Source organism: Stegodyphus dumicola, chromosome 3 (assembly GCF_044657685.1).
Source record: "Stegodyphus dumicola isolate Sdum_Otavi_A_Nest chromosome 3, ASM4465768v1".
Lineage (NCBI taxonomy): Eukaryota > Metazoa > Arthropoda > Arachnida > Araneae > Eresidae > Stegodyphus > Stegodyphus dumicola.
The window spans coordinates 273,970,001-273,986,068 of record NC_140770.1 but is presented as its reverse complement, the minus strand read 5'-3'; the positions used below and the strand labels follow the sequence as shown (position 1 = coordinate 273,986,068).

Below are 16,068 nucleotides of genomic sequence, written 5' to 3'. Positions count from 1 at the left end.
AGAAACAAAAACTAGTGCTACTTTAATAGACGGTTGCAAGGATTTTGGCGAGCGATACGACTTATGGTAAACCCATTACTGGATAAGTTATTTATGGTAACCAATACTTTATTGTCATTTTATTAAAAAAATAATTTAATTAATGTGTTTTATTGCACATAAATTCCGTGTTTTAAACATTATTTATGGCTTCTTTATACTGGAAAAACTCAAAAATACTTACGTTCGATACTATCAGATGAGTCTTCTATTGAAGCTTTGAATCCAGCTAAATATATTTCAGTATTTTCTACAAATTTTTTCTTCAGCTGAGAAATTTGTTTGAGCCATTTTTCTTCTAACTCATTTAAAAGAGATGAAGTATTCTTAAATATTTCATACTTCTTTTTCGAAAATGTCACTAAAAATTCTTTATCTGATGCATGGTCACGTCGTGATTCAAGAAATAGATCTGAAAGCATATGATCTAAAATTTCGGAGCACTTGTTAATATCTTCTTCGAATAAAGCTATAAATTCAGAAGCATCCTCGTTCAATTCTTTAAAAGGTCTAGCTTTGTCCCGGAAAAACATTGTACTCAATTTGAAGTGGACCTGTAAAATAATTGTAATAAAAATAGTACATAAAGAATTGTAACTGATTTCAATCCATCAAAAGTTAACTAATTTTCACACACATACACACATATATATAGTAAAACAAAATAATATGCTAAAAGCAAAAAAATTTAACCTATCCTGCACGACAGCTGAAAAGGAGATTAATTTGTAGTTTTTATTTCTATTACTAATTTTCTTTTTGCTTTTAGAGTTTATTCTACCGATGAACTCCTATATGAATTTTTATTATGTTTATTTACATTGAGACCTTTTCCACGATTTCAATTATTAATATTAATAGGGAATGGCCTTGTCTTGATTCCAATTTAATTTTGGATGCTTTATGTTTAATTTTATATATATATATATATTGGATAGACTGAAGATTATGGGCCAGTCATTAATGCAATTTTAGCCTTCGGAGACCTTGTCTTTGGGCGAATTCTCACAACAGTAGAAACTGAGTTAGAAGAGCAGAGATACAAATTAGTAAAGATTGTATAAAAAGCAGAAACCGATATTAGATTAAGACAAAACAAAAATCAATCAACCCTATTGAGAATGATAATTTATGACTATAGAAAATCATACCACAGAACATAAACTAAAGCTAGTTTTGTAACGAAACTACGCACTACTATCACTTAACGCACATTCTACAAAAACAGATCGACCGCGGGTTTTGAAGATTAGAAAGCCATTGCCAAATTTCTAAGCACTATAAATAATAAACGGCTAAGAAACAAAAGCATGAGGCAAAAATTTATACTCATGATAAATATTAATCATGTAGATACTATATTTACTCAATATAATATAGTACTTTCAGAATAAATGCAAAATGGCACCATATTGCAAAATATAAAGGAATTATTCATTCAATCTTCCTTTTTAGACGTTGATAAAGATCAATTAAATAACAAGATCACTTCAACTAATATTATCTAAATTAATAATAATAATAAATAATTATGTTTGCATCAGAAATCTGTATTATCTTTGTAAAAGCATTCTTGACTTCTCTGGAATATTCACTTGGTTGAAAGATTATTGGGGGTGCAAAACCCAGAATTTCGGCGCTATGATTCTTGACCAAAAACTGTTGGTCTGAGTGTCAGATTCGTTTAAAGGTATATTGTTGCTGTTTTTCTTCTTCTTCATTTAACAATACGTGATAAGTTTTCTTTTAAATATTTATAAAAGAAATTATATTAAAAAGACAACATAGATACATTTGAGTTAACAGGCGCAAAAAAAATCGTAAAAAGTGACTATGAAAACGGTTCGTTATAAAGGAAGGTACTCAGATAACCAGCATTTGGCGAGCTTCATGAAATCTTGTTCGCTAACTTGAGCGATACACGCCAAACAATGGGAAAGAATGTTTAGGTTGCTAATTCAGATATCAGCTGTAATAAGGAGAAAGAGAAGGGATATTTTATCTCTATATGGTGTCGCCAGTGCAGGATTTACGTATAAGCTGCACGAGCTATAGCTTAGGACCCCCAACTTTCTTGAGGGCTCCCCCAAAATGAAAATACAGTATAACAGAAACAGACTTATAAAGGGCCCCATATCTCAAGTAGCTTAGGGCCTTATCAAGTCTAAATCCGGCTCTGGTTGTGGGACTTGATTTTTTGTTTTAATCCTTGTATAGGGTACACTTTCTAGCACAAGTGCTTGATGTGCAAAATATAAATTTTAAAGTATTTTCTTTTCCAAAATTAAATTGGGCTAAAGTGCAGAATCGCCCAATTATTTGATTGGCATTTGTTTGACGCTTTTTACAAAAGTAAGAAGAATTGGATTGTTGTCAATTTTCTTTGACTTTTTAAGTGAAAATAGATGTATATATGGATAAAGTCAAGAGAGTGCGCAATGCCATTTTTGTGCAATTCTGGGATTTTTTTTAAGTGAAAATAGGTCGATGTGTATATGGATACCGAGTATGTGCAATTCTTAAAAACACGCCAAGCAGTGGGTTATTCTGCACTTTCCCCATAAGTTGTTCATTGAAATTATATAGATTTTTCTTGCGTCGAGAGAAAGAAAATGTTTTGTTTTTCTCCCCATGAAAGTGACATTTTGCTAGCGACTTTGAAAAGAATTACCGGATGAAGTTTTATTTAATTATGGTATTAGGTGGCAGTGCAACATAATCTAGTTTCAGTTGGGGGATGGGGGTGTTTGTAATGGAACACAATTGGAAATTTCTAGAGTTACATATCCGTTTATTATCTCATGAGAAGAAAATCCATGCTACATCTGAATTAAGCAAATGCTGTACCTTAGGATGATTTGCAGAACACATTTATATGGATTCCTGCCTGGACAACTGCAGGGAAAGCATTTTGTGAAAAATTAGAAGTTCCAAAATAAAATCCTCTGTATTATAGTTAACATTCCGTGGTCCATGAGAAATTCCCAGATACACACTGAATTCAAAGTCCAAACTCTTCTAGATCATATTCTCACTACAGTGTGCAACCTTTTTCAGCAAAATGTATAACTTATTGCAATTGCGCAAATTAACGACACGATTATTGACTATTATCGAACAGTCAAAAGGCAGAGAACTATTCACCATGATGTAATTTTTATGTATATTTTTCATTTTATTCAAGAATTAGTTTATTTTAGATTTAATTTGTTCAGGATTTATCATACTATCATGTAAGTGAGATCTTCATGTGAACTTAACAGTACAGTAGAAGAACACTGCTCTAGAAACTGTTAAGATCAGGAATTCTGAATTCTTCTTGATCCCTAGAAGTTTCAGTTTTAGCTATTATTCTGTTAATATTTTTGAATTAAATCTATGTTTTATTGTTTAAAAAAAAAAATTGACATTGAACTTCATCCTCAAGTGAAAATTCAGCAAAATTCATTTTCACACCAATAGAGGGCAGCACTAGCAATCTCAAGATCTCATCCTGTACATTGTTATTCTTTGACTTTGTCACTCTAATGACATTCTCTTTTTGCCCATTTGGCTGGCTGTGTGGTTGCAGGCTCTTGGGCACCATTACGATGGACTGGTAAATACATCCTAATGTAGAAGTCAGTAGAGGAAAGAATAGGTTCTAGAGTTAAAAATTATTCTCATTAAGAGGTATGCGAAACAGCGTGTAATGTCAAATTCAGCATTAGTAAATCTGAACTATTATATATGAGAAGTTTACACAGATTCATTAGATAAGCATCAACAGATGGAGAGAAGAGGTCCATATATTTTGTCTGTCAAGAAAACTACCCCTACCAGTATGTCTTAACTGGAAGGAGTGAGTACAGAAATAGGCCTTATGCATTTTAAGTAGGAAAGGTATAATTTCCAACTTTTCTGGTTTTTCTTCACATCCCCTGGTCTTTTGGTAGATCGTCAAATCTTCCAATTTTTAATTTTTAGTCTCTGTTAAGGAAAGTACTTTCCAACAAAAAAGGAAATTTATTGAATGAAGGAAACTTAAATTGTGCAAATTCTATTCCTCCACCTCTAGTGGCATTTTTTCTTGTTAAATTTTATTTCTGTATTTCTGAACTGTACTTTTTTCTTATTACACTTTATTGGCAATTTCCCTTATTAAATTTGATTTTATCTAAATCATCATAAAGTACTACAGACATTTGTAGATAAATATTATGTACACTAATTATTGATTAAATTTTCATCCTATTTAAAAATACTTTGATAAATAAAAGCTATTAGTTTGGAGCTTCTTTGAAATGGCATCATCATACAACATGGAAACCTCTTGATTTCTTGCAGAAATCTCCCAGTTTTTCAGATTTCAAGGTTGGCAGGTATGGGAATGAGTTGGGTGAAATATTGGTTGATCTTTACATTATGGTAACTTGGCGAAAATTTGGTGACCAACTCTCCTACAGCAACCCTCTATTTTTTTTTCCCGCCGCCATTTTGTCTTCACGAAGTAAAGACATGTTTCTTTTCTTTTTATCTACTGAACACTTCTTCCAACAATCTACTAGCCGAATTACACTTATGCTAGAAATTTTATCTAACAAAACTGCTTCATCATGACAAATATTCACTGCAAAATTGGGAAAAGTGCACAATACCATACTCCTTACGCGTTTTTAAAAATAACACATACACATAAACCATGTACACATCGACTTATTTTTACTTAAAAAAACATCCCAGAATTGCACAAAAATGGCATTTCGCACACTGTTCACTATATCCATGTACACTGCTTTTTTCTCATAAATTAGAAAAATTTCACAAAAATACATGACAATTTTTTTAATCTTTAAACCCGGTAAAAAGAACATATATGAAATTACCTGATCGCGAAAAAGTATATACCCTTTCCAAATATGAACATTTCCCCGTATAAAATAAATAAAATATCCAAAAACTTTTACCTCTACATTATCTATTATATTACAAACGTCACTAACTAATTCATACCGCAAACATTACAAATGGTTACAAATACTTAGTGTCAAATATTTAAATTATTTCCATGCACGTTTACGCAAATTACTTTACTTCCACCTTACATTTAGAACAATGCATAAAAATAATATCCTCAAATAATTAAAAATACTAACTTACCTAATCTTCTTCAGAATCTCGATTACGTGTCCAATAAACTTTTCTTATTTCTGTTTCAGGATCTTTAAAATCATACGTATAGTTCACAGCAAGGTACCAGGTAAAATAAATAACTTAATAAAACATCTTTACTTCTATCTCGCACAACCTTAAAGAAACACTTATTACTACCCCTTTCAATCCCACTAAATACCCATTTCGAATTCACTTTAGTTAGGGCCATGGGATCCAAAAATTAACGAACACTGTTTCACACAACACAGAATAAAGCCAAATACAAAATTTCCCAATTTTTTCCCGATTTCCCCCCTTTTCCGATTAAAGAACCGTAATTCGTCCATTAATATCACATGACATATCCCTTGATCTCTCATTTCCCTCACACAAAATAATGCGTAATCAGAACTGAGTACTGTTCACATTATTACCAAAGTCCCATGTAGTAACCTTTATCGCCTCCAAAATGTCGCCAAACTACCAGTTACCATATTCTAAAGATCAGACGAAATATTTAGTATTATTTTGCTTTTGACAAAGATCTGCGTAAAACTAAATGCTTGTGTTGCCAATTTTATTAAGTGTATCAAGAAATCAAACTCGAAAGCATTTTTCAAGACATTCCTATGAAAATGGGTTAGAGCTCATTTCAAAGCTGTAGTTATATCATCGCAAGATGTTCTAGTGGTAAATATATATTATTGAAGTTCACAAGACAGAGAATCAATGTTGAACATCTACAATAATGCGTATTTGGTGGTATCTGTGGATGGATATGTGAATGCTTTCTTTTCCTAAATCTGTTGACATTCTTAGAATCTTGCTTAATAAAGAGCTGATTAATGTAATGATTAACGAGTCAATGTATAAGTACTTTAGAGTTAACAATAAATAAATATTATAGATCCAAGATACTGACGCAAGCATACGAAATATTGAACGATCATGGGAAAGTGCAAAATGGAAAAATAACATAAAAAAAAAATATTCATTTCAATTTAAGTGTATTCCTTAATGTCTTTTGAAGATCCAAAATTTATCTTTTAAACTGATGTTTCACTTTGTATATCTAAGAGACTATGTGGCTTTCAGATTTTAGGCTAGTTTTTTTTTTTTTTTTTTTTTTTTTTTTTTTTTTAAGAATTTTAGTGTGTTTTTAAATCATAACTTTAAAGACATTAAAAATTCATATATTCTGCACTTTGAAGTTCTGGTATGAATTTTAAATATATAATTTTCATATAAATTATAGTTTGATTCAATTATCATAGTTTACAACTTTTATGCATACTTTTTGGTTATCCATATTTTTGGTTTCAACGTTTAATAAAATTGCTGTGTTCTGTCAAATTTCTAAGTATTTTTATTTATGTATATGTTTACCATTCATGCAGATTTACACATTTTATATATTTAACCATCATCTCACATAACAGCATCCACCTACTGTAAAAATTTGGATATAGATTGTATAGGGTTTTTTTTATTTGTTTGTTTTCTCATAAAAGGTTCCATTTTATTATTTATAAATGTGACTGTACCTTTGAGTTGTAGAGACAGCCAAACACATGTTTCTTGCCAATTCATAAAGTCACTAATATTAATTGCGGTAAAAATTTACTCTACGGTACCCCTTGGCGAATTGTTTCTTTTGATGAACTCTTTTGTTTGATGCCAAGATTGGTGCCAGGAAGGATCGGCAGCAATTTCGAGATGGCCGCTATTCAAAACCAAAATAAGAAATCAAAAACTTACACAAACTCGGTGTCCATGTACACGTCGACCTATTTTCACTTCAAAAAACAATTGCACAAGCTAGACATTGTGCACTGCCCATGTACACATTGACCTATTTTCACTTAAACAAAATCAGTTAGCTGAAACAAAGTTAAAACTATCATGATAACCAGAAAAATTTCGCCTCTATATTAACAAATCTTTAAGATATATATATAACATCTTTAAGATAGTTAGTTATTCAAGAGGTATTTAGTTATTAAATGTTTTGAAGATATCCTGTGTAATATACAGTCAAAAGTCGTTAATCCAGACTCGTCGGGACTTCGGTGATTCCGGATTATAAATCATCAGTTTAAATCTCGTAAGATGGCATGCAGAAATTATAAAATTAAAAATATGAAACTGTAATTTATGAAATAAAGAACAATTATGATCTAAAGGGTATCAAAATTTACAAAAAAAAAAAAGCTTAATATTCATTTGTTTACTTTATTAAACATTTCTTTCAATGTAAGTTGTTTAAGTTGCTTCGTTTTAAGTGATGATACTTTCTCTTTAATTCTATAAACAGATGTAATTTCTTGTTCAGTTACAAAGTTCCGCTGTTCAAGTCCCGTAATTGCTGTGCCGAGAATACCGACTAACTTGCCAATCGAAATTTTTTCATTTTCACTAACCTCTCTGTCACCTTCTTCATGTCTTTATCCATTTTTTGCAGCAATTCCATTTTTTTTTTTTTTTATGGACATTCGAAACATACTTTTGTTTTGTAGATCCTTTGGGAGCTCCAGCATCGGAAATTCTATTTGACATAATCGGAAGTTCAAGTTTACTTTTATAAAATTGCTCTTACAGTCTGCAAAAAATAATAAGCCGGATCCAATTCGAAGATTAAGGCACAATGCAATCATCAACATTAACTGAAATAGATAATTAGATAATTTTAGCTTATACCGTCCGTTATACATAAAACGCGCATGCGAAAACATATTCTGCGCTTGTGCACACGCATATGCGCAGTCGTAAAGGTCTTACGCGCAGCGTAAATGCCTATGCGCATGTGTCAACGCGGCGCATGCGCAGAAAGTTTTTATCTTTGAGGTCCGGATTATGGGTGTCCGAATTAACGACTTTTGGCTGTATATAGTAATTTTAAAGAGAAGATTTGAATACTTGCAATCATGGCCGATTTCCTTTTCTTAATTTCTTCCTCGTTACAACACGACAATTAAAAAATTTTAACAGACGGTTTCACTCAAATAAAAACTCCACAACATACGTCCCTCAAGTATAGTCACTACCTCTCCCATAAATTACTTCACACACTACCTCTCCCATAAATTACTTCACACAAGTTTCGACGACTGAAATAATTCAAAGTCCCCGCTGCCGATAAAGAATTTCGGAAACACAACCCTTCTGAGTAAGACGCGAAGAGAACACTTTGCCCACTTCCCACTAGAAAGACATAAGTTAATTAATGCTTTTTCTGGCCTTTTATATCTTCATGTACATTCCCTTTTCTTATTATATATATTTTTAATTTCAATTTTTATTTTTTGATTTGTTTTTGCAAAGATTGCATTATATTTCGTAATTTTCTAATGTTTATTTCAATTACTTTGAGTTCTATTTCATAATGCCAATTTCCAATGTTTAATATTTTACAAATAGTTTTGAATTAAAATGCATAAACATAAGGCTGTTAGGGCACAATTACTCAAGTAATTTATTAATTTTACTGCATAAATTGCTTTTCACTCAAAATTGAATTAGCAAAAATGCATGAGTTCTTTAGTGCTCTGCATTGGTTCTTGATCCCTTCAATTCACAGAAATATTTGGCCTAACTTAAATTGCCAGTTTGGCATCGCCTTATTGCTTGAGTAAAGGACGAAACACCTTCGTATTTATTTCCTAATTATTGTTGATTGAACGAGAGTTGGTTTGTACCCCTTGAAAAGTCAACTAATTTCCAATCAATGGCAGTGATTACTTGCTTTTAATTTAATTTCTTTTTACAATTGAAATTATGTTATTCATGATTTAGTTCAAGTCCCCATTAAACATTTTTAACAGTTTACATTCAAGTCACTTTAAAACAATTTTCGGAATTAAACTTGCTAACTATGGATTCACTCTTTTTAGATAATTCTACTAAAATTAATCTTAGGAGATAATATAATCAATATTTCTTTAGTAAATAAATTATTATTAACATACTTTGCAGCTATTGCGCAAGTAGTAGAATAACTCAATTTCGCACTAAGTGAATTTAAGATCATACAACATTATATATATATATATATTTTAACAAACATGTATATGTAAAAAAGCAAATTTAAAGTGAAAATAATTTTTAAAATGATGAAATTAAAATAATAAAAAATAATAATTAAAAAAATGCACAAACATAAAAAGGTTTAATTTTCGAACTAATCTACAATATCGTTTAAATTCAGATAGCATAAGTAAATCAAGTGCAAAACCAAAATATGAAAATAAATTCACTGATTTAGCAAATTAAAATTAATCTAAAAATTTTTTTTAAAAATGCATAAGTGAATGATTGTTGAACAGGCAGGAGACAGACTTATCAAGGGGAAGTTGACCTAACTCTTCAATCATTTAATTCGTGTTTCGTCATTCATGCAGGCAAGGATAAAAGTCAAAACCAAAAGTAAATACATAGTGAAGAATGTCCAAAAAAAAAAATACTAATAAAGTGGTACCTTGAGAAATTAGCAATTAAAAATTAAAGGTCTAAAAGGAAAATACCAATAATGAAGTTATGCATGGGTTAAAGCTATTTTTTTTTTTTAAATATATAAGAAGTAATAGATGCTACAGAAAAAAAAATTGATGGCATAGCAAATTATTTATATTAATTAGCATTTATTATGAAATAGAAAAACTGGCATTAGTTGTTTCTAACAAACAGTATAGCTTTATAGCTTCGGCAAGATCTTCTTTGTTGGAGGGCCATAGATCCATTTTGATAAACTTCAGAGCAGAGAAGAGTCTTTCCATACTAACTTGAGTAGGAGGAAAAGCTGTTACTGTTAGGGCTACTTCTTTTAACTTTTCAGGATAGATTTTTATAAGTTCTAAAAGAGGTGTCTTGCAAGCATAATCATATTTCTCTATTTCTTCCAAGGCCATGTAGAAATCTTGTTTGTACTTTTTCATTTTTATATCTAAAGCCTCTTGGTTCTTTATTTTCATTCGCTTTGCCTTTGCCTTTTCAATATTATCCACAAATATTTCTTAAAATCTAATTCATCACCAGAAGAGGATGATAGAGACGCAATTGCAATGTTTGCAGTTTGACTGTCCTGATTCAAATTCTCCAGTTGTTCTGAGAATAATTTTATTCTTAATGAAAGTTCATAGCTGACTTTCTTTTCCTTTTTAATTTGTTCGTCATCCAAGAAAATTCAGTGTTTTGGATCTACATATATTGAAACCAGCAAGATCTCACTGTCTAGCAAACTAGTTCCTATTTTCTTTATTGAAAAAATGATTCCTTTTGCAATAAACTCTCCATTTCAGAAAGAACAAACATCCCATTCTTCTATTCTCGCCTCCTGTCAATTCTTCAGATTGCAGCATTTTGTAGCTATATACGGTGTAGAAAGAAGAGTTTCCAATTCTACAAGATCATTCCACAGGCTTTCTGTTAGTGAAACATTAGGGTTATCTACGTCTTCTAAAAAAGTTCTGAATTCTAACAACCTCTATATCATCAAATATGCACTTTCCCATAGCATTGCTTGATCATAATTGCTCCTTTTCCTGCTCACTTCCTACGAATACCATCAATTTTATTTCCTACAAATACCATCAAAGTTCTTGCTACTATTCCTGCTTACCTAAATTTACCAGTGAGATTTGTAACTAAATGAATCAGTTTAATCATTAATGGCAAATATCACATCCATCCTTATATTTATTTATTCATATGTCAATAAAATAGAAAATAACTATTTATTAATGTATACAGTTCGTAAATAAAAATAATAACTCAGCTTGTCATTAATTTTTTCAATTCATTTTAATTTCTTTTCAAACTGTGCAACAAAAACTGGAGTCGGAGTAGGCCTGTTTTTAGTGACTCCAGCTCCAACTCCTTTTACCCCAAAATCTGCCAGACTCCATGACTCCAACTCCACAGCCCTAGTTAAAAGACCCTTTATTATTCAAATAAGATTTAACAGAACTTTGTCTTAAAGTTGTACAATAAAGCCGACACTCGGGCTTGAACTTAGGAAACTAAGAATTAAACTAAACTAATCTTAACTAAAGAGATATAGTCGAAGCTATCAAAATTCTAACAGAGTTGGCCCCTTAACACTAATTGACTGTGAAGCTGTCAAGGGCCTAAAATACGGCCGAGCGTAATAATAGCTTACGAGAGAGTAGCCTAAAACGGTGAACACATGCAAACCAAAATATCTGGTATCTCTCTCACTAGAACAGTAGAACTTCACGGTTAAATTCGCTCTTTTTCATTAGCATTCAGACGTGATTCTAAAACTACGTTCTGGCCAGAAGTTAAAATTAAGAAGCAATAGGAAAGGGAATTTAACTCAAAATTTAACTGTTAATAAAATTAACATAATCTTTACAACATTTCTAGAGAAGTACATTTTCAATATGAGCTACACATCATTATGTTCATAATCTATATCCATTCTTCATTATATTTGTAGCTTTTTACATTATTATGCTTATATGATTGATGAAAGAGAGGTTAGCAACAACATATTAATTAGTAAGGCCGCAGGCAAGAACATGGATTAATTTTAAAATGATGCATCTCAGAGCAATTTATTATAAGCAATTACTGTTTTTAGAATGGAAAGGGAAAATAACCAAATTAAAATAGAGAATTAAGGGACTATTACAAATTGAAGTTAGAATTTTTATTTACATATTTTTTATCTTAATACTTCTCCTCCCCTCCTTTTAAAGAGACTAAAAAATACTTAGCAATGGAAAAGCCTTTCAAGAGAAAAAGCATTAAAATGTTTGCAATGATAGATGCAATTTTAAAAGATTACAAAAGTGTGAAAGAGAAAAAAGATTTTCGAGGACATAGATTGTAGCTTTTACTATGCTGTTAATTTTGCTCTGTAACTCATTCACATAAGAATGAAACAAAATCATAAATTACAAGTGATATGAAAAATATGACACTATACAATATGTAAATGATAATCCAACTTAAAGGTTAGTGTTCTTTTTCTCTCAAAATACCATAAAACTGTCCCAGATTTGTTAAAAAAATAATCGTAAAAGTTCAGAGTTCTTGAAAATCATGAATCTCATTATGTAAGTTTTCTAGACCTCTTTTTATAATTCAATTCTTTTATCAAATATCATGTTCAGTACAAAATCTAAAAACTTTGTTTGACTAAATTTTTATCAAAATAGTTAGTTATTTCTTATGAAACCATTTATATTTGCTATATTAAAGATTTATAAAACAGACTTGCATAGTAAAATAATATAATATGATAAAAAGTTCCCAAACAAACTAACATTAAACATTTTAATATCATTTAAAATTTTGTATAAAGCCAATAAATTTTTAAAAAGACATTAATTTAAGAATTTAGTATGATTTCATGGTTCAACATCCCGATTCGCGGGTTTATATCGCGTGACCCCAAGTGATCTCATCTCATGTAAACTACACTACAAAAATCTAATTCTCTCGGTAATTATCTACATTAATTTCAAATTAAATTTTAATTTGGAATACAAGTTTAAATGCAAGAATTATTTCATTTCATACAAATAGCTTACTCAGAAATCATTAAAACCTCGCTAGTGCATTCTCATTAGAATTAATGAATTTAACCCTTGACTTTGCCTATTCTATATTTCCGCCTTCGGTGAGCAGTGTGATTGCATCCTAATTGACTTAATTACTGTGAATAGCCTTAGGGCATAAAGTTGAACTATCTGGTAAAAATTCTATGTAATTGTGTGCCATTAATGAAAGAAACAATCAATGTGATAAGAAATGGCTGCGACTTGTTTTGAAAATGAGGCATAAAAGGTTACCAGCGAGGATATTCCATTTGGCATCAGTTGTACCATTATTGGCAACTTTATCGCCTGAGCCAACAAAAGGGAAAAGTATCGAAAATTCAAATATTACATAAATTTAAGATTAATAACCTGTGCATTTATGTATATATATATACCCTGTTAAGTTTTATAAACTTGGTAAATAAAAACCGTACATTACTTGACAATAATAAAAAAAAATTTTTTTTTAAAAGCTATTAGGAGTGTAGCTACGGGAAAAAGAATAGTACTCTTCCTAATTCAGTCCTTAGGAAGAGTACATATTCTTTTCCATCTCGGTGATTCATGCCAGCAGCATGAATCACCCAGTCACACTACAAATAAATAAAAATTATCTGAGTATCTGATATTCAGGCCAGACTGTAAACATTGGTTCACAGTTTTTTCTCAGCTCATCTACCACTTTGGGGAATGTACATGATAAATTTCAAATGGAAAAAACTGATAAGAAGGAAAGGGAAAGATTTAAAAAAAAAAATTAAAATGGAAAGTTAAAGTATTGCAATTGTCATTGGTGAAAAATTTAGCTGTTCCTGCTGATGATTGGAAACCATATCGTGTTTGTTGTATACAGTTTTTTGGTAAAATTTTTGAGGTATTTAAAAAGGTCTTTAATATTTTTATTTATATCTGATGAACTTTATGAACTTTATTTATATCTGATGAACTTGATGGTCTTTAATATTTTTATTTATATCTGATTTATATCATATTTAAATCTGATGAACCAAAGTTCTACCACTATTCATACACCAATGATCCAAAGAATTATTATTAGAAAAAATGTTTTCATATATCATCACCAAGGAACAGAAATTCAATTAAAACCAAGAATTATTACAAGAAAAAAAAAATTTTTAGTCAGTATTTTAATTAGTATTTTCTAGACCTCTATTATATATATAGCATAACTGCATATATATTTTTTGTAGTTATGTTCTGCATTGTGAAATTCCTTGATTTTCAAGAAGAAAATGAAGCAGAGATAGTGCCTACATCATGGCTAAATGAAGACCAGTCTTTTTGTTTCTGGCCACCAGCAAAAACTACTTTTGGAGTAATGTCATTGGTGAAAAATTTAGCTGTTCCTGCTGATGACTGGAAACCATATCGTGTTTGTTGTATACAGTTTTTTGGTAAAATTTTTGAAGTATTTAAAAAGGTCTTTAATATTTTTATTTATATTTTATTGAAGAAATACCAAATTTTTTGTTTTTCCTCCCTTCAGATACGTATGCAGAAGCACGTACAAAACTGTATGATGCTGAAATGCTTTCACATTTTAAAGAAACAGATGCAATGAGAAAGCTGCATTATAGACCTGGAAAGAAAAGGCAACATAAAGAATTAGAAACTTCAGATATAGAATTAGGAAATCTGATGAACCAAAGTTCTACCACTATTCATACACCACTGATCCAAAGAATCACTATAGTATCTTCATCTTCAGAACAAAATGACGTATCTGATTTTAAATCTTCACAGGATCTGAGATCTGATGGTAATATACAGGAAAGTAACCAATGCAAGAAGATTAGTTATAAGGCAGAATATATAAGATATCTATGTTAGACCTCCCAAGTCTCAAATTGTAACTAATATCGTTTATGAACCACGACATTCAAATTATCCAAATGAAATGTAACAGCTGTAAGCTTCTCTAAAAAATGTGTGCAGTTCATGTGTACTCCCTTATCAACATTCATTACATCAGTTCAAAACTTTAGTCTATGTACCATGTCCTATTTTGTTATCATACTGATTGAAGATACAGCACTAGAAATGCAATTTTTCTGACATGCAGTAGTTGGATCAACTTTATCCTTTGTATAACCATACATGAAAAATTCAGTGCATATAAGATATTGTCGTAGAATCAAGGCGATTTGTCCTCCAAAGCTGATAAATCATTCGGACAGAATTGTTAACAACTGCTCCGATATGTATGAATATTTTAAAAAAAATTTGGGCAAAATTTTTTTGAAGTACCTAAACATTGTATGTTTCTGCTTATAATTTTTTAGTATTCTTTTTAACTTGGGAGGTCTAATCTGGATATACTGTATTTTTTAGTACATGAATGTTTGATGTTTATTATCTGTCCATATATTTATATCAATTAATTTTTAATAATATCCAGATAAGATTGTTTAACTTTTTGAATTGCTGTTACAGTTAAGTGACAATTTTCTGTACATTTTATTAGATAAAATTATTTTCCACTGTTACTTTGTTTAATGGTATAAAAAGTGGTTGTATGGTTTGCAGATAAGGAAAAACTAAATTTTTTTTTAAACTAAAATAATAAATATAAAGCAAATATATAGTATTTCACAAATGATTGTAAGTATTGCCATCCAGTACGTTATGTAATATTTCTGCATAGGTGTGAAATTAATTAATTTATAAAGGAAGTAGTAGTACTAATAACACATGGCCTGTCCAGGAAGTATGTTGGCAAAATGCACAAAACTCTAATTGATTTTATTCAGATATCTCAGCACGTTTACTTTCAAAATAGTTATCTCTTCTCTTAATATGCATTAACCAATGTGGTTTGATTTGTTTGAAGCAGTCTGCAAATGTATTTAAGTTCTTCATCTGCTTTGCTCATTTAGGTCCGAATGTTTTTTATGTTTCTAAAATGTTGCTCATGCAATTTCATTTTCGTTTTGGAAAGAGAAAAATTTCTTGAGAAAGTCAGATATTTAGATGGGAGGATGTTCACAGACAATGATTGAGTTACAGGCTAAGAGTTCATGAACAAGCAATGCTGTATACAATGCCATCTTATGATGTAAAGTGCATTCTCTCCCTTCCAAACACTACTGCTGCTCACATCTATACAAAATCTTGCAATTGAAGCTATTTGTAGCTGTATTTACAGACTGCCTTACTGGGATGGATTCCATGCACCATTCTCTAAATGCCGAGAGAAAAAAGCTATCATTGTTTAGATTTAGGAATTGATTTTTTCAAGGTTCATTTATTTGTGCAGAAGGTTCTTGAAATTCTTTCATTTTCTACTCTTTACATTGTGATTCCAGTACCACTT

At 30.5% G+C, this 16,068-nt stretch overlaps 2 protein-coding genes across 12 annotated transcripts in view; one reads left to right on the top strand and one right to left on the bottom strand.

Moving 5' to 3' along the window:
- LOC118197778 (uncharacterized) overlaps positions 1-1,329 on the bottom strand; it is a 91,142-nt gene extending 89,813 nt beyond the window's left edge. For all 6 annotated transcript variants that reach the window (XM_085814175.1, XM_085814178.1, XM_085814179.1 and 3 more), the window contains exons 1-2: positions 1,191-1,329; positions 224-593 (exon numbers count right to left, since the gene is read on the bottom strand). In XM_085814175.1, the coding sequence (XP_085670301.1) occupies positions 224-572 (349 nt within the window). In that variant the 5' untranslated portion in view covers positions 573-593; positions 1,191-1,329. The remainder of the gene's footprint in view (positions 1-223; positions 594-1,190) is intronic.
- Positions 1,330-1,631: 302 nt separating this feature from the next.
- The window catches only part of LOC118204007 (uncharacterized), a 95,013-nt gene continuing 80,576 nt past the window's right edge, over positions 1,632-16,068 (top strand). For all 6 annotated transcript variants that reach the window (XR_004760702.2, XR_004760703.2, XM_085814166.1 and 3 more), the window contains exons 1-3: positions 1,632-1,729; positions 13,946-14,149; positions 14,242-14,514. Coding sequence is in view for 4 of the 6 variants with exons in the window: in XM_085814166.1 (XP_085670292.1) it covers positions 13,948-14,149; positions 14,242-14,514 (475 nt within the window). In the remaining 2 variants the exon portion in view is untranslated. The remainder of the gene's footprint in view (positions 1,730-13,945; positions 14,150-14,241; positions 14,515-16,068) is intronic.